A 20,110-nucleotide genomic window follows, 5' to 3' on the forward strand; every position below is an offset into this window, starting at 1 on the left:
GGTTACTTGGAGAGGAACTTGACAGATAGATTCCTTTCTTTTTTTTCCACTTGAACGCTGACGCTCCCCTTGCCTTAGCTGTAACCTGATCCCTCTCCACCTCAGACAACAGGGTTCTCAGGAGGATATTACAGTCGTCTCAATCGGCTTGTGACTACTGGGGCACTCCTCAAAGACTGAAATAAACCTGCTTGCGTTCGTTGAGAATTCCCCAGCCTGTGTTTTAAAAGCTGCTAAGTCTATTGGATTGAATGGCACATGGGTGTAAACTTGCATAGTGGTAGCCTGACGTCCGTCTGCCCCTGGGCAAGCCACAACAGTCTCGGTAAGCAAAGGATAGAGTCCCACCGAGGGGGCAATCTCTGTAACCCGAGGCATCCTACCCTTATACGGTGGGAGTGTGGGGGCCGAAGGGGACACCGGCTCTGCCATTACAGTGGGGGTGGGGGTCTGGGGACTAACATTAGCTGCTACCGAACCAGTCGGAGTCAGATTACAGCGCTGTAAAATATCTGGTCGAGTACATAAAGTCAGAAACAAATGCGCATACATATGTTCATTCCATTTCCTTGTTCTCTGACAGAACAGGAGTAACTGAAGGATCGTGTTGTAATTAATTGACCCTCCTGGTGGCCACCACTCCTGGTCCTCTAGTTGATATTGAGGCCAGTCAACTGTACAGAATCGTTTTAATTGGCTCTTAGTCATCGGATCCGCACCAAATACCTTCCAGTTTGCTAGAATGCACTCTAGGGGCGTACACCGTGCCCTAACCTCTGAGCTCTGTCCCTGTCCCATTCCTACAGGGTAACTCTGGGCGTCCCCAGGTTCCAACAGAGCATATAATCCGGATTTCAAAAGGTTCCTACCTTATCCAAGGGACCGGTTCTTCACCGTGGTCTGCAGCTGCTCCTCCCCCACGTCTAAGGGACCGGTTCTTCACCGCCGTCCACAACAGCTTCTCCACTATATGAGTGCGTTGCACCGTTGTGCCCTCCGGGGTCGATCAAATCGCGTCTCCTCCGAGGCCCCCGATGAACTCACCGGTGCGCGCTGGGCGTCGGTTCTCGCCGCAATCCTTGACCTCCAGGAGGGTCCGGGCAAGGCTAAATTGCAGCCTCGAGCCCACCCAGGGACGCCAAAAGCTGTTGCCGGCACCCAGTGCCGAGAGGCTGAACAACAGCTTGAGTGGTTCGTTACCCGGTGTGCTACACCCAATAATCACAACGGGGTGGAGAAGCAGAAAAGTTTATTTGAAGCTTCAAAAAGGTACAGGGAGATTTGAATCTCAAATCCTGTACAACAAAGCAGGAAGTTACACAGGCTTTTATACATCCTTTTTCCCAGCATACTTATCCAATAGTAAGCTGCTCCAAGTATCCATATAGCCAGCCAATCCAGTTCCCAGCTAGTTCCCTGATTCTCTGTATCATTTGTTAAACTATACATAAAGCTGCTTTATTCAGCATTGTTCTTCCATATCTCCCCTGTTTGGCCTTGCTTAGTTTCAGGCAGTCTGACTCTGCAACATACTGTTGCAGATTCTCAGCATAACTGCTGTGTGTGCCTCCAGGCGGGGGGGGCCAAGGACACTTGGGCCTAGCACGCAGAGCTGCTGCGAGTGCCTCCAGGCAGGAGGGGGGGCCAAGGACACTGGGGCCTAGCGCGAGGGGGCTTCATCGACACTCGTGGTCTTCCATCCCCTCGAGTTACCCAGTGGCCATGCCCCAGTGTTCCCAACACAACCATAGTGGTTTACCAAGATTTCTAGCTCTCTTCCCATGGCAGGATTATGGAAAAGAGGCAGCCTCTCTATGGTTGAGTTTGAGACTTATTTTTGACGAAAAATCCTGATTCCTCCCCAATCCCAAATACTCAATAAAGGTAATTTCCCCTTAAAATTTGGTACTTTTGTACTCCCATGCCATATCTACAAACCAACTTGTCACAGAAATTTCAGATTAGGTTTATTTGAAGTATCTTGGCAAGACCTAGTAAGGGTGAACAGTTTGTGAGATTGGGAAAAGCACATTTAAGATGATGCAGGAGTGTTTCAAACATCAAAATAACCTGTGGGGCGGTGAGTTATATACACTCGTGGTGCCTGGGCTCCAGCAATATTCAGGGCCCAGTTCCACCAAGGTTTGGGGCCAGGTCTCTCCCCCGGCCCCGCCTGCCGCCCCTCCCCCGAATGTCCCCAGGCCTCCACTTGCCGCCCCTGCTCACCTCCCCCACCCCGGAGCCTGAAGCTCATGCTGACTCTGCTCTGCCAGCTCCCCGCATCAACTGCTGCCGCAGGGTCCTAGTGCCCCCTATTCTTATCCTGCCCTCCCACACCCCAAGCCTCTCATCCCCAGCCCTCATCCCCCCGCACCCTAATCCTCTGCCCCAGCCCTGAGCCCCCCCCACACCACAAACCTCTCATCCTCAGCCCCACAGCCCTTACCCTTGCACCCCCAAACTCCCTCCCAGAGCCTGCACCCCTCATCCCCTCCTGCACCCCCACCCCCTGCCCCAGCCCGGAGCCTACACCCAGCACCCAAACGCCATCCCAGAGCATGCACCCCAGACCCCCTCCCCCACCCAAACTCCCTCCCAGAGCCTTAGGCAGGTGGGGGGCGGAGTTTGGGGTGGGTGGGTTGTGGGCACCACCAAAATTTCTACAAACCTGCCACCCCTGCGCAGGTACAGCAAACTTTCAAAGGGGTCAAATGACTGATGGAGACTGCAATTCTCTCTCTTTCTCTCATATACACACATTTATTTTGTGTGTGTGTGTGTGTGTGTGTATACACACATACTTTCTCTCTATATATACACATGCACATATATATAGTGCAAAAATATACATGTGAGTGTCTTTAGCCCTTTCCTATGCAAACTGTTGAAAATGTGAATCTATCACTAGGGAGGTCTGTCATGGTTATTTATATACACAAAAAAACCCGCACAGGCTGAGTTCTTCCCCTGTTGCTGCATTCTTGTCCAATATCAAGGGATTCTTCAGATTTTCACATTTCCCAGCTAAGTACCTTGACTCATCTGCCCTCTACTCTTGATCCCACAAGTTCCAGATCTTAATCCTTGTTTCCAGTCCATCTGCCTCCTCCTCATGGACTTTTTAATATTTTCAAGAGCTGCTGTAATCCTTAGTAAATCCCTGGCTCCTGCTAACCTACTACGGTCATCAGGCAATGGATGCCGGTCAGGAGTAAGGCCCTGCAGCTGCAGTATTCCTGACGCCATAATGAGTCACCTAGGCTGCCTGATGGACTGCCCTGCCTGATTAGCTCAGGAAGCTAGCAGGCCAGTTCTTAAATACACCCACGCCCTCCCTGCTTTCTTGTGCTTACCTCTCACCAAACCCTGCTCCTCTACAGCTCCAGCCCAGATCGTGCCCTGCATCTCGTCTTGTTCCCATCCTGTCCCAGCCCTGCTCTTACCTCAGAACCAGACCTGCTCCTGCCAATAGTCTTAATGCTCGTCTTAGTTTTACTCCATTACTACTTGTTATACTACCTTAGACTTAACACTGAGAAGGGAGAAATTATTTGTACTTTCAAAGACTCTTGAATGGTTATCATGAGCCACCTTACACCCTGATCCTTTAATGGGGCTGTTCATAGGCAGACCTCATCGACATCAGTGGGGCTCTATGTCAGTCCTGCCTATATGGAGGATCAGGGTATTAATGATCACTCAGTCAAGCTGTATATATTTAACTCTTAGTCTTTCACTATTGTGACATATATCCTAATATTCAGAGAAAGTTAACTTAAAGCAAAATCTAATTTTGTAACAAACTGTAAAATGAAATGGTAAAGTATTCTCTTAACTAAAACTTACTTTAATAACATTTTTACTGTAGCAACACATCATTTAATCCATCTGGTGGCAAAATGGGTCATATAGCACTCTTGGATGTCATAGCTGTAGTCATAGTTGATGTTTTGGTAACTGGTCAGACAGCTGTATTTGAACATAGCATGTTCAGGATCAGTGCCACACTATTTATGTGCTAAAGTGTTAAAAGAAGCAGTGAGAGATAAAAAGGCATCTTTTAAAAAGTGGAAGTCAAATCCTATTGAGGTAAATAGAAAGGAGCATAAACACTGTCAAATTAAATGTAATAAGAAAAGCCAAAAAGGAGTTTGAAAAACAGCTAGCCAAAAACTCAAAAGATAATAAAATGTTTTTTAAGTACATCAGAAGCAGGAAGCCTGCTAAACAACCAGTGGGGCCCCTGGACGATCGAGATACAAAAGGAGCACTTAAAGATGATAAAGTCATTGCAGCGAAACTAAATGAATTCTTTGCTAAATGAATTCCTTCACAGCTGAGGATGTAAGGGAGAGTCCCAAACCTGAGCTGTCTTTCGTAGATGACAAATCTGAGGAACTGTCACAGACTGAAGTGTCACTAGAGGTGATTTTGGAATTAATTGAGAAACTTAACAGTAAAAAGTCACTGGGACCAGATGGCATTCACGCAAGAGTTCTGAAAGAACTCAAATGTGAAATTGCAGAACTATTAACTATGGTTTGTCACCTGTCCTTTAAATCCACTTCTGTATTCAATGACTGGAAGATAGCTAATGTAACGTCAATATTTAAGATGGGCTCTTGAGGTGATCCCGGCAATTACAGACCGGTAGGTCTAACGTCTGTACCGGGCAAATTCATAGATTCATAGATATTTAGGTCAGAAGGGACCATTATGATCATCTAGCCTGACCTCCTGCACAACGCAGGCCAAAGAATTTCACCCACCACTCCTACAAAAAAAACCTCACACCTATATCTGTACTATTGAAGTCCTCAAATCGTAGTTTAAAGACTTCAAGGAACAGAGAATCCTCCAGCAAGTGACCCGTGCCCCATGCTACAGAAGAAGGCGAAAAACCTCCAGGGCCTCTTCCAATCTGCTCTGGAGGAAAATTCCTTCCCAACCCCAAATATGGAATCAGCTAAATCCTGAGCATATGGGCAAGATTCATCAGCCAGATACTACAGAAAATTCTTTCCTGGGTAACTCAGATCCCACCCCATCTAATAGCCCATTACAGGCCATTAGGCCTATTTACCATGAATATATAATTACCAAAACCATGTTATCCCATCATACCATCTCCTCCATAAACTTATCGAGTTTAATCTTAAAGCCAGATAGATCTTTTGCCCCCACTGCTTCCCTTGGAAGGCTATTCCAAAACTTCACTCCTCTGATGGTTAAAAACCTTCGTCTAATTTCTAGTCTAAATTTCCTAGTGGCCAGTTTATATCCATTTGTTCTTGTGTCCACATTGGTACTGAGCTTAACTAATTCCTCTCCCTCTCCGGTATTTATCCCTCTGATATATTTAGAGAGAGCAATCATATCTCCCCTCAACCTTCTTTTAGTTAGGCTAAACAAGCCAAGCTCCCTGAGTCTCCTTTCATAAGACAAGTTTTCCATTCCTCGGATCATCCTAGTAGCCATTCTCTGTACCTGTTCCAGTCTGAATTCATCCTTCTTAAACATGGGAGACCAGAACTGCACACAGTATTCCAGGTGAGGTCTCACCAGTGCCTTGTATAACGGTACTAAAACCTCCTTATCCCTACTGGAAATACCTCTTCTAATGCATCCCAAGACCGCATTAGCTTTTTTCACAGCCATATCACACTGGCGGCTCATAGTCATCTTATGATCAACCAATACTCCAAGGTCTTTTTCCTCCTCCGTTACTTCTAATTGATGCGTCCCTAGCTTATAACTAAAATTCTTGTTATTAATCCCTAAATGCATGCCCTTACACTTCTCACTATTAAATTTCATCCTATTACTATTACTCCAGTTTACAATGTCATCCAGATCCTCCTGTAGGGTATCCCTGTCCTCCTCTAAACTGGCAATACCTCCCAGCTTTGTATCATCCGCAAACTTTATTAGCACACTACCACTTTTTGTGCCAAGGTCAGTAATAAAAAGATTAAATAAGACTGGTCCCAAAACCGATCCTTGAGGAACTCCACTGGTAACCTCCCTCCAGCCTGACAGTTCACCTTTCAGTAGGACCCGTTGTAGTCTCCCCTTTAACCAGTTCCTTATCCACCTTTCAATTTTCCTATTGAGCCCCATCTTATCCAATTTAACAAATAATTCCCCATGTGGCACGGTATCAAATGCTTTACTAAAATCGATCCACTGCGTTTCCTTTGTCTAAAAAATCTGTTACTTTCTCAAAGAAGGAGATCAGGTTGGTTTGGTACGATCTACCTTTTGTAAAACCATGTTGTATTTTGTCCCATTTACCATTGACTTCAATGTCCTTAACTACCTTCTCCTTCAAAATTTTTTCCAAGACCTTGCATACCACAGATGTCAAACTAACAGGCCTATAATTACCCAGATGACTTTTTTTTCCCCTTTCTTAAAAATAGGAACTATGTTAGCAATTCTTCAATCATACAGTACAACCCCTGAGTTTACAGAGTCATTAAAAATTCTTGCTAAATTAGTTGAGACAATAGTAAAGAATATAATTGTCAGACACATAGAAGAAGATAAATTGTTGGGCAAAAATCAGCATGGTTTCTGTAAAGGGAAATCATGTCTTACTAATCTATTAGAGTTCTTTGAAGAGGTCAACAAACATGTGGACAATGGGGATCCAGTAGACATAGTGTACTTAGATTTCCAGAAAGCCTTCGACGAAGTCCCTCACCAAAGGCTCTTATGTAAATTAAGTTGTCATGGGATAAGAGGGAAGATCCTTTCATGGATTGAGAACTGGTTAAAAGACAGGGAACAAAGGGTAGGAATAAATGGTAAATTTTCAGTATGGAGAGGGGTAACCAGTGGTGTTCCCCAAGGGTCAGTCCTAGGACCAATCCTATTCAACTTATTCATAAATGATCTGGAGAAAGGGGTAATCAGTGAGGTGGCAAAGTTTGCAGATGATACTACACTGCTCAAGATAGTTAAGACCAAAGCAGACTGTGAAGAACTTCAAAAAGATCTCACAAAACTAAGTGATTAGGCAACAAAATGGCAAATGAAATTTAATGTGGATAAATGTAAAGTAATGCACATTGAAAAAAATAACCCTAACTATACATACAATATGATGGGGGTTAATTTAGCTACAACTAATCAGGAAAGAGATCTTGGAGTCATCATGGATAGTTCTCTGAAGACGTTCATGCAGTGTGCAACGGCAGTCAAAAAAGCAAACAGGATGTTAGGAATAATTAAAAAAGGGATAGAGAATAAGACGGAGAATATCTTATTGCCCTTATATAAATCCATGGTATTTGCCCACCTCTTGAATATTGCGTATAGATGTGGTCTCATCTCAAAAAAATATATACTGGCATTAGAAAAGGTTCAGAGAAGGGCAACTAAGATGATTAGGGGTTTGGAACGGGTCCCATATGAGGACAGATTAAAGAGGCTAGGACTTTTCAGCTTGGAAAAGAGGAGACTAAGGGGGGATATGATAGAGGTATATAAAATCATGAGTGGTGTGGAGAAAGTGAATAAGGAAAAGTTATTTACTTGTTCCCATAACATAAGAACTAGGGGCCACCAAATGAAATTAATGGGCAGCAGGTTTAAAACAAATTAAAGGAAGTCCTTCTTCACACAGCGCACAGTCAACCTGTGGAACTCCTTGCCTGAGAAGGTTGTGAAGGCTAGAACTATAACAGGGTTTAAAAGAGAACTGGATAAATTCATGGAGGTGAAGTCCATTAATGGCTATTAGCCAGGATGGGTAAGGAATGGTGTCCCTAGACTCTGTTTGTCAGAGGGTGGAGATGGATGGCAGGAGAGAGATCACTTGATCATTACCTGTTAGGTTCACTCCCTCTGGGAAACCTGGCATTGGCCACTGTCAGTAGATAGGATACTGAGCTGGATGGACCTTGGGTCTGACCCAGTATGGCCATTCTTATGTTCTTCCCGGACACCCCGGTAATCCAGTTTTGATCCTCAGCTCTGATTCCTGATTCTGACTCGGTCTTTACCATTGGCTCTGTCATTTGGCTTCTGACTCCAGTTCTGACCTTCAACCCTGGTTCTGGCCTTGTCTTGAGCCAGGGCTCTGGCATTTGGACTCTGACCACTAGGCATGAACACCTCAGACCCGGTCTCCTGCCAATATCTTCATTGTGCATTTCTATAACATTCAAATGTGTGTTTCTTTAATGTCTGCAGAGTTATTGTAGCCATGTTGGTCCCAGGAATTAAGAGAGATTATAAATGAGGTAATATCTTTTATTGGACCAGCTTCTGTTGGTGAGAGAGACAAGCTTCCAAGCGACACAAGAGCTCTTCTTCAGGCGTAGCTTGAAAGCTTGTCTTTCTCACTAACAGAAGTTGGTCCAATAAAAGATATTACCTCACCCTCCTTGTTTCTTTGACGTTTAACCTTAATTCTGAATTTCTTGTGTTTTTAGTAGTAGTTTTTTGATAACTACAGTATGCCAATACATTGTACCACCATTAATATACTTATATATAGTCTCCATCTTAACTCCAGTTTAATATAATTTTTGTCTGGATTGGATACATCTTCCAGTGTAAATGGATAGCTCTTCCTGCTTTGCTGTTTTCAGCTCTTCTGAAATGACAACTCTTTTTTGGGGGATAGGGGAGGCAGGCATTTATAACTACAGTTCCTCACATTTATTTTTATATGGGGCCATGGATGATTGGAACCTTCCAATTTTTTCGGGTAACATGCTACTAAATCTTTTATTATACTGCTTAGCGATGAATTCATTGTTCCCAATAGACAAGCATGGTATCTTCACTGTGGCCCACATGGAGGATATAAAAGCAAGTTATTTTTCTTGTTTTGCTTTTTATACTTGGACATATTAAAACTATATTTTTAGGTTCTTGCTACTACAAGTTTCACCACTGACAATATACAAGATTCTTTGTTAAAAACAAGGAATCAGTGCTTTCAGTTCTGCAACACTAGGCCTCCTTTGCTTGCTGAGAACTGTATTTTTAATACTATATGCATATACAAACTCACACCTCCTTTTTAAATTTCAAATGACTGTTCATATTTTCAAATTAAATTATCGCATTTTTCTCCCAAGATTTCAAAAAGTATTGTTTTCATTTAGGTAGTTCACCACATCTGCTTTGGACAGAATTTATATAATGCCTTTCACACACTCAGTTCCTCAAAGCACATTTCAAAGTAATGGTAGCGTAATGACCACTGGCTAAACAGAGCAGCCATTATGCATTCAACTATAGTTCACAAACAGTCTTGCACATTAGGACCTGTTTTATTGAGAGGGCAAATGTTTCCCTGGACCCTGAGGTTAGCCACCTGGAGAGCTACCAGAGACAAGCAGGACAACGTAACGTCTCATGCACTTCTAACTTTACAATATGAGATTTATGGAAGACCATATGATTCATCAAAGCCTTCTGTTTAGTACAGGGGATAAAGGCAAAGAAATCTAAAATAGGGCTGTACCACCAATTTAACCCCCAAATCTAGTTTGTGACATTACTCGTGTATTCCCTTGCTTTTAAAAAAACTGTGTATATGATTGTGGCCCCCTGTTCAGAGATGCCAAGTTGCCCATTTCCAAAACCTCAGGATATAGGGACTTATAGGAACAATGAACGTGAAGGATAATAAATTCTCTTTGAGAAGTAGCTTGTCATTTTACTTGAAGACTTCTTTTGTGCCCCCTTTGAAGAATTACTCCCAGTTTGAAACTGGCCCACTGAATTTTTTTTCCTTCATGAGGGATATTGTCTACTTAGAAAAAAGAAAAGGCGTACTTGTGGCACCTCAGAGACTAACAAATTTATTTGAGCATAAGCTTTCGTGCATCCGATGAAGTGAGCTGTAGCTCACGAAAGCTTATGCTCAAATAAATTTGTTAGTCTCTAAGGTGCCACAAGTATGCCTTTTCTTTTTGCGAATACAGACTAACACGGCTGCTACTTTGAAACCTGTCTACTTAGAGATGCTCCCAACTGGAAGTGGCCCCCTGGGAATAAGTGCATATTCGGTAGCAGGGAGAGCAGAGAAAAAGAGGATATTTGGATGTGACTACTGTCCTGGATCTATGTTCATTTAAACCAGCTGAAGATCTGGGCCTATGTTTTCTAGGATCAAAATTCATTAGGGACGAACGTGAATATGAGAATGGCCTGATTTTCAGAGATGCTTAGTACCTGTAGCCCACACAGAACTCAGTGCAAGCTGTGAGTGCTCAGCAGCTCTGAGAAATCAGGCCATCACTGACAATTATTTCTAGTGTTTATGCAGCAGCATAAATTGCACCACAAACAGCTTTAAGTGCTTATTACTTAAAACTCATTGTTGCACCACTCCAGAAATTTGTCATTTAGGGCTGGATCCACAAAGGGATCTAGGCACCTAACTGCCACTTTAGGTACCTAAGCCCAAAATTTAGATCCTCAAAATACCCACTAAATTGCTGCTTAACCCGGTAGGCACCTAAGTTTCCTCTGGTAACGTCTCCTGATGACGCCAAACAGCTTGGTGACTATACACAAAGTAGGTGTTCTTCTACCTATCTCACCTGCAAGGCCCAATCCGGTAGGCATCCTCAGAAGCCACCTATCAGATTGCCCCCACCCATCCACCAAAAACGCAGCCCAGGAAAAAGAGGTGGTGATGGCAACAGCAGCACCCTCACAGTCAGAAGTTAGAGAATTCACCCAAGATCTAGGAAACCAGGGTTCAAGTTCCTACTCTGCCTGATGTGGAGCAAGATCTCTTTCCCTTCCAAGATGTGCGCCTAACCACTGGGCTTTAGGGTGTTCTGGGGTGGGTCACTCTTTCTTGCTTTTGAAGCTGTTCCAATTTGTAGGAAATACTTAAATAGAGAGAGAACAGCTCTCTCGCCCAATGGTTAGGGCACTCACCTGATGGTTCCAGTCCCTGGTCCAGTGAATATTTAACTATTTCGTACAAAGTGGAACAGTTTCCACAGGATAGATTCCCACCTCAGAAAGCAGTAGTTAGGAACTCATCTGAGAGGGTGGAGACCTGGGTTCAAATCCCTGATACAAATTAGACAGAGTGGGGATTTGAATTGGGGTCTCCCGTACCCTGGGTGAGCGCTCTAGCCACTGGGATATTGAATAGAAGGCCACTATTACCACCTCCTCCATTTTTTGTGAGAAAGAGGATGACATGACTTAGGCACCTAACTCCAGGAGCGGGTTCATGGCTGTGAATCCCGAGTACATGAGGCACCACCTTCTGGCCCAGTATTAAGCGCCTAAGTCCCTTTGAGGGCTGGGGCTTAGGACACATCTCCCTCCTCAGTATTTCCTACAGGCTAGTTTAAGCAGCTCCTTGTCCACATAGTGGCCTTTGTGACTCCCATTCTTAGGCTTCTAACTCTCCCCATGCTTTGTATAGGAGCCTAGCTGCCTAACTTGAGAATCAATTCCATTAGGTGGCAGGAGACTTAAATGTTAGACATTGCAATGCTGAGACTAAGTCCCCTTTGTGGATCTAGCCCTTAGTCTATTATTTATTATTTGTATTATTATAGAACCTAAGAATCTCAGTCATGGACCAAGACCTCCATTGTGCTAGGCGCTGTACAAACACAGAACAAAGAGACAGTCCCTTCTCCAAAGAGCTCACAATCTAATTACAAGACAAGAGACAAACAGGTGGATATCAACAGGCGGGGGGGAAGCACTGGGAAACAATGAGACAATAATATTTATCAGCATAACAGGCAGTGGTCTCAGCACACCAGCTGTCTAACTGCAGTCAAGCTTTTTGTAGGCCCTAGAGCAGAGAAAAGGATGTCACAGGAATCAAGACACGAGATGAGAGCCTGGACAAAGGTTTTAGCTGGATGGATGGATAGATCAATCAATCGAAAGGTCATATTTTAGAGATGTTACACAGAAAGAATCTTCAAGACTTAGACACAGCCTGGAAATGAGGACTTAGAAAGAGGTTCAAAGCAAAGATGATACCCAGGTTACGGGCCTGAGTGACAGGTAGGATGACAGTGTTGTCCACAGTATTATTATATTATGCTTCTGCTTTTTATATAAATGTACATATTTCTCAAGAACCACCAATCTTTAAAAAAAGTATAATCAAAGAATTCCCCTGCTGAATTGACATTTTAAACCACTTGAGAAGAGGGTTACAGATGGAAATGACAGATTTCTAGCATGACTGTGACAGCATCTTAAGCCATGTGTCATATGATGAACTTTGAGACTGCACAATTATACTGAAGTAACCTTCACATTGAATACATTCTGCCTGAATTGCTTCTCCTCCTCTCCATCTTCAATCTATGACCTCCTTATTTTCAGATCTGTTTCCACTTTAGAAACTTTACTGGTATCCATTTACTATTTTCTTTCCATGAGCCTCTGCATTCTCAGTACGTCTTCCCTCCCCAAAGTAATCTGACTAGATATTCTTCCCGCCTTAATCTCCAAACCCTGTATCATTTATTGAGCTTTTCCATCACATTTTTTCCAATTTCAATAATAGTCCTTCCCGTATTCAATAAACAGAATAATCCACAATATTCTAATTCAGATGTAATTAGAGCTGACATTTGGCACAATTCATCTTTCAAATCTCTACATTATATTTACTTGTTTCACAGACTTTGTTTGTTGTTTGATCACACACATTGGTTTTACTGCATTACTCACTGTGACCCCAATGTCTCTTTTTCCTGGACTTTCTTCTAAATCTAATCCAAAACATTTCACATGTAAACAAAGCCAAGTCACGCAAACAACAATCCAGGGACAGAATGTTGTGATATCTTTAAAATCATGCAAAACAGAAAAGGGTGAATCATTTAAGTGTTTTAGTTGAACAAGTATTTTGTTGCTAAGAGGGACTCAGTTGGTCCCCACTCTTAGGCTTGTCTACACAGTGGGGTGCTGCGCTCTACAGGGTGTGATTTCTAAAGCACAATAACGTGCTGAGCATTAGTTGGTCCATGTAGACGTTGCTGGTGTCCAAATGTTCTCTAGTGCATTTTAACATAGTGCTGTTTGCCTCAAGCTTTCTTTAACCAGTTTTCACATATATCTTGAAGAGAATTGATCCTTTTTGCTTGCTGTATTTGAGGGATCATGTGCCCACCATAACCTTCTGGGATCTGTCTGTTCTATTTTGATGCATTTTTACTGTGTAATATCTGAAATTATTTCCTCTACTTTTTCACCCAGAGCTCATTGCAACATCATGTGGATAGCGCAAGGGTGAACATGGGGGCAAAACCATTCAGCATACTTAGTCCTGCCATGAGTGCAGGGGACTGGACTAGATGACCTCTCAAGGTCCCTTCCAGTCTTATGATTCTATGACTAATGTGGACATGCTAAACTGTCTCTGCTTAAACCAGTTCAGTTACAAACTGTTCCCCAAAGCCTGTGGTCTTGATTTTTCTACAATCTACTGTGTAATGCTAACTGATGACAGATCTACTGTGTACTACTGTGTTCTGCTAACTGATGATAGATTCTCTTAACTTTAGTATAAAAAAAAAGTTAACTCAAGGCATATCTTAGCATTAAGTAAAGAATGAAACACTGCTAAGGAGATTAATATTAATATTTGTACCAATATATATTACCAGAAAATGTCATGGTTGATTTATTATATTATAATATACCCTAACTTTGGCTGATACTAAGGCCCACCCAGAAGCTGCTCTTGGTGCAGCAGGCAGTGGTCTGTCTTCTGAGCAGGAACATTTGACACAGTTATCAATCAAACTATGGGGCCACTTAAAGGTCTTATTTCCTTAACTTCAAGAACTGAATGGGATACGGCCATTTCCTCTCAGGAACCACCTCTATCTCTCTCTCCTGTCCCACCACATCTGCTATGCTCACAGTGGGGTCTTAGGCTGACAAAGCTCAGGTTTGAACTTGTGACGCTCTAGGACATTAAGGCATTTTCAGTGGAAGGTCTGTAACTGTGGAACTTGCTTCTACAGGAGATCAGAGAATATGTATGGATTTTATTACCACAACCTGGTCTACACTGGAGAAATTAAACCAGTTGAAGTCTCTAGGGTAGTTATAGAACGCGTTGTGTCCACATACCAAAGCACTCCAAATGGTCAACAAAGGATCTAATAGTCAGTTAGAACAGACTTTCTTCAGCAGGTGTAACAGGTTCAGACTGTACTAGTTTAATAGTACTGTGGCTGAAGACAAGTTGAAACTTATCCTCCTTCTGCTACTGACCCACAATGCACTGGTGGTCTTGCAGAATCACCAGGTTCCAGAGTACACTGCTTTTAGAAGCAGAACCAGAAATCCACAATCCCGAGTCACTGAGACCAACATTATTTAGGGCAGTGCAAATGTGGACGTGGGGCAAAACTTTGCAGCATGTAAGGTCTGAGGCCTTTTTCTGCAGCCACATTAGGACAGCAGCAGCCATGAGCTAAGAAGCAGAAAGTCACATCCCCACATTCCATGTAAATCGCATCAAAACAATGTAACATTGGGCTGCTAAGAAGGCGCTCCTGTCGTAAGTGCTGACCATCACCAGATAAAGAAACAGATCTTAAGATGGTTAAAGAAAACTTTGTTTGATAGCATTCTGTCTGGCAAGGAATCACTCATCAACAGATGTGACTGTGAAATCTATACTTCTTTATTGTTTTGCCTTTATGGTCCCCACTTCTCTATTGTTTAGCTGTATGGTGTCTGTCTGTTACATAACTAATTTTGCAAGATTTATATCCATTAAGGTGGTGGGGTCAGATTGGTTAAAGAACTGTTTTGTAATGGGCTAGGATTGGTGGAAAATACTGTTTTGTAGCACTTTGATTATGGTACAGCTAAGCAGGACTCAAGTTTAACTATATAAACGGGGGTCCAAAAGGAAGTTCTTTGGAAATTAACTCCAGGACATAGTCCAAGATCAGAGCTGCCAGACTTCAACAGCCTGTCAGCTATATCGTGCAGAAGGTGGAGGAGCCCCGGATGACCTGATCCCTGACTGGCCACTAAGAAAAGTTCATCTGCCTTATTGGGAGTGATGAGCATTGTATGCTTAGCGTGTGTATTCTGTTTTGGTAACTGTTAATAAATAGAGGTTAAGGATATTACTCTGTAAGGCTCTTTCACCGGTATCAGGCCCTGCAAACCCACTCTAAGCCTTAGGGTGGGTACTTAAATTAAGCAGGTTATGCCCTGAGCTCTATGGGTGGCCCTGAGCTCTAGGAACTGGGTAAGGATAGGTGCCTAGGAATTGGGAAAGGGTGAGTGTGCCTAAATTAACTGGGTTACGCCTTGAGCCCACAGAAGGGTAAAGTTGGGGTGCCCTGGACTGTTTGGGTAATAAGAATGGCTAGTGTGGACACACGGAACAGTTTGAGCTTAAGTTAGTTTAATACAAATAGATGAATTACAAATGGGTCAACTCTTTGGCGTAAACCAGACTCTTTAGAGCAAGCTTTAGGAAGCTTCCCAAACAACCATTTTGTAAGATATTTCACACAGATGCAATCAACTATTGTAATAAACTGGCTTAAAAAGAAAGGAGGAGGGTTTCACCTTCAAGAGGTAAAGTGGTGTAGCTTTATTACCATAGTGCATTTGGACACAACAGTGATGAGTGCCAAAGAGAGGACAACAATTACAACAGAAACTTGTTGTCACTTTCGGTACTTACCTCATTGGTAACTGGTAACACTGATGATGCAAAATCACAGTATTTCAGTGCATTGCTTCTATGGCCAAGATCTTTGTAGCACTGAAAGAAAAAAACTGTGTAAAAACTAACCAGGCCCTCTACAATGCCAGACTCTATGAATTATATATATATATTTTTAAAGTAAACTGTTTTAGTTACCTTTGCCAAAAACACATAATTGTATTTGGAATATCCAGGATGCATTTCTTCAGCCTGGATAATAAAATACAGGAAACAACAGAAATACAAATATAGCGTGATGAGACTAATGTGATCAAGATTCAATTTCCAATAAAGCACAAAGCTTCCTCAAAGATTTAGACTGGGTCCCTTCTGTCTGAATCATCTCATACCAATGCTCCATAATTCCTTTAGCACTGTTTAAAAAATATATACATGTAACATTCTTATGGTTAACATGCAAAAGCTGGAAAAGTAGTTTTTTGAGACTTTGCTCAAGTCCTGGGGCTTCTGTCTCTTAAACGCTTGTAAAAGGATCAAGAAAATGCATCACCCCAGATACAAAATCAACAGCGTTCACCCATTTATACCAGGTGGAAGATAATTTTTTTTAAAAAGTGGTATTTTACTCTGCTGTCAAATAACCAAGAAACCATTGCTCACTCTAGGCAAGTGAGCAAGAACTATGCACAGCTGCTTTAACGATTTTTTTCACCCTTCCCCTCTTCTCCTTCCCTCTTTTATCTGTGTCTCCACCCTCTTCTTCACCCTCTCTCCGGGAAGGTTCAAGATGTCTTTAAAATATATTTGGGAGCATCTGACTCCCCTAATGCTAACTTTGTTATAAGAGCTCTGGATAGACTCCTCTGATGCCCTGCAGAGTTGGATACATGTATTCAAAAAATCTTATCTCGGCATGAGCCACAGATATTACCCCTTTTTGAATATACAAGAGACGTGCAAATCTTAATGATGACTGAACACTTTACAAAATAATTGGTAACCATAAGGACAGTAGTTATGAAGTATCTCAGCGGAATTTACTATTGCTGCTATTTCTTAGGCCAAAACATTCACTGTTATTGGTGGTACTGTGGAAAAAAAATGCACAAACATTTATCATCAGGCTTTAGACAGGTGCAGAAGATCACTTAAAACTACAGTTACTTTACAGCACTGGAGCCTGAGCCAAAGTCCACTGATGTCAATGGGAGTTTTTCCACTGACTTAGTGGAAAGTGACCCTTAAATAGAATAAACGTTGGTTATATAGGCAGGGTGGTAGTGTAGATGTAGATATGTATTGTCCAATAATACAGGAATTTGTGTTTATTTTTAAACAAAGTAGGGACATGAAAAAAGCAAGCTTGATATTGAGGAAAAATGTGTTTGTCCAATAAATCTGAAAAATAGCTCAAGAAGGGGATGGAGACCTAAGTCCTGAGGTAAGTGGGATACAGGGAGGAAACACAAGGAGGAGGATGCAACAGGGGAGATCTCCTGATTCATACTGAGAAAGTAGGGCAATCAGCTAGTTACCTTAGGTGCCTGTACACAAACACAAAAAGCCTGGGAAACCAGCACGAAGAATTGGAAGTCCTGGCACAGTCAAGGAACTAGGATGGGATTGGAACAACAGAGACTTGGTGGGGTAACTCACATGACTGGAGCACTGTCATGGATGGGTATAAACTGTTCAGGAGGACAGGCGGGGGAGAAAAGGTGGAGGAGTTGCACTGTATGTAAGAGAGCAGTCTGATTGCTCAGAGCTCCAGTATGAAACTGGAGAAAAGCACGTTGAGTCTCTTTGGGTTAAGTTTAGAGGTGAGTGCAACAAGGGTGATGTTGTGGTGGGCATCTGCTATAGACCACCAGAGCAAGAGGATGAGGTAGATGAGGCTTTCTTTGGACAACTACCTAACAGAAGTTTCCAGATCACAGGCCCTGGTTCTCATGGGGGACTTCAATCATCTGGACATCTGCTGGGAGAGCAATACAGCAGTGCAGACAATCCAGGAAGTTTTTGGAGAGTGTTGGGGACACCTTCCTGGTGCAAGTACTGGAGGAACCAACTAGGGACCATGCTCCTCTTGACCTGCTGCTCATGAACAGGGAAGAATTAGTAGGGGAAGCAGAAGAAGGTGGCAACCTGGGCAGCAGTGACCATGAGATAGTCGAGTTCAGGATCCTGACAAAAGGAAGAAAGGAGAGCAGCAGAAAATGGACCCTGGACTTCAGAAAAGCAGACTGACTCCCTCAGGGAACTAATGGGCAGGATCCCCTGGGAGGCTAACATGAGGGGGAACGGAACCCAGGAGAGCTGGCTGTATTTTAAAGAAGCCTTATTGAGGGCAAAGGAACAAACCACCCCAATGTGCAGAAAGAATAGCAAATATGGCAGGTGACCAGCTTGGCTTAACAGAGAACTCTTTGGTGAGCTTAAACACACAAAGGAAGCTTACAAGAAGTGGAAACTTGGACAGATGACTAGGAGGAGTATAAAAATATTGCTTGAACATGCAGGGGTGTAACCAAGAAGGCCAAAGCACAATTGGAGTTGCAGGTAGCAAGGGATTTAAAGGGTAACAAGAAGAGTTTCTACAGGTATGCTAGCAACAAGAAGGTGGTCAGGGAAAGTGTGGGACCCTTACTGAATGGGGGAGCAACCTAGTGACAGATGATGTGGAAAAAGCTGAAGTACTCCATGCTTTTTTTGCCTCTGTCTTCACAGACAAGGTCAGCTCCCAGACTGATGCACTGCGCACCACAGTATGGGGAGGAGGTGAGCAGCCCTCAGTGGTGAAAGAACAGGTTAAGGACTATTTAGAAAAGCTGGACAGGCACAAGTCCATGGGGCCTGATGCAATGCATCCAAGGGTGCAGAGGGAGTTGGCTGATGTGATTGCATAGCTATTGGCCATTATCTTTAAAAACTCCTGGCGATCAGGGGAGGTCCCAGACGATTGGAAAAGGGCAAATATAGTGCCCATCTTTAAAAAGGGGAAGAAGGAGAATCCAGGGAACTACAGACCGGTCAGCCTCACATCAGTTCCTGGAAATATGATAGTGCAGGTCCTCAAGGAATCCATTTTGAAGCACTTGGAGGAGAGGAAAGTGATCAGCTACAGTCAACATGGATTCACCAAAGGGCAAGTCATGCCTGACCAACCTGATTGCCTTCTATGATGAGATAACTGGCTCTGTGGATATGGGGAAAGTTGATTCCTTGACTTTAGCAAAGCTTTTGATACGGTGTCCCACAGTATTCTTGCCAGCAAGTTAAAGAAGTACAGTTTGGATGAATGGACTATAAGGTGGATAGAAAGCTGGCTAGATCGTCAGGCTCAATGGGTAGTGATCAATGGCTTGATGTCTAGCTGGCAGCCGGTATCAAGCAGACTGCCCTGGGGTCAATTTTGTTCCACATCTTCATTAATGATCTGGATGATGAGATGGATTGCACCTTCAGGAAGTTCATGGATGACACTAAGCTGGGGGAGAGGTAGAACCTCCTGGAGGGTAGGGATAGGGATCAGAGTGACCTAGACAAATTGGAGGATTGGGCCAAAAGAAATCTGATGAGGTTCAACAAGACAAGTGCAGAGTCCTGCACTTAGGACGGAAGAATCCATGCACTTCTACAGCCTGGGGTACGTCTACAGTACAAAATTATTTCGAATTTATTCTATTCGAATTTTTGGAAGCGATTTTATACATTCAGTCTTCTGTGTCCCCACTAAAGCCCGTGAATTGGGCGGAGTGCGTCCACAGTATCGAGGCTAGCATCGAATGTCGGAGTGGTGCACTGTGGGTAGCTATCCCACAGTTCCCGCCGTCCCCGCCGCCCATTGGAATTCTGGGTTAAGCTCCCAGTGCATGAAGGGGCAAAAACATTCTCTCAGGTGTTTCTGGGTGTGTGTCATCAGTCGCTCCTCCCTTCATGAAAGCTATGGCAGACAATCATTTTGCACCTTTTTGGCGTGCAGATGCCATACTGCTTTCAGCAGACGGTGCACCGCTGCTCTCCAGCTACTATGAATCCATCTCGCATTTCCTCTCGTAATCTCTAGTATCTACTCGTTCTCTTCCTCATCGAACACTTCCGCTGCCAACTCTGCTCGGCCATCGTGAACCGAGCAGCACAGCTTCCGCCGCCAACTCTGCTCTCCCGCTCTTGCCGCGCTACCAAGCTTCTCCATGTTGTCTGTCCTGGGCTCCCGCGTCCGTGAAAGCTACAGAAGACAACCTTTTCCCACCTTTTTATGGCTAACGTGAACCGAACAGCACCTGTTCCGCTGCCACTCTGCTCTCCTACATTTCGCACCCTTTTTCCAAGATTACCCATGCAGGTGCCATAGCCATGGAGCCCGCTCAGATCTCTGCTGCAGTTTTGATCATTGTAAATACCTTGCGCATTATCCAGCAATATGTGCAGTGCCTGCAA

At 43.4% G+C, this 20,110-nt stretch overlaps 1 protein-coding gene across 1 annotated transcript in view; it reads right to left on the bottom strand.

Annotated features, from left to right (window-relative positions):
- The window catches only part of RMDN2 (regulator of microtubule dynamics 2), a 77,482-nt gene that overhangs the window by 9,835 nt on the left and 47,537 nt on the right, over positions 1 to 20,110 (bottom strand). Inside the window, exons 9-10 of the mRNA XM_077811893.1 lie at positions 15,866 to 15,919; positions 15,686 to 15,766 (exon numbers count right to left, since the gene is read on the bottom strand). Coding sequence (XP_077668019.1) covers positions 15,686 to 15,766; positions 15,866 to 15,919 — 135 coding nt within the window. The remainder of the gene's footprint in view (positions 1 to 15,685; positions 15,767 to 15,865; positions 15,920 to 20,110) is intronic.

The sequence above is a fragment of the Eretmochelys imbricata genome, chromosome 3 (genome assembly GCF_965152235.1).
Source record: "Eretmochelys imbricata isolate rEreImb1 chromosome 3, rEreImb1.hap1, whole genome shotgun sequence".
NCBI classification, from domain to species: Eukaryota; Metazoa; Chordata; order Testudines; family Cheloniidae; genus Eretmochelys; species Eretmochelys imbricata.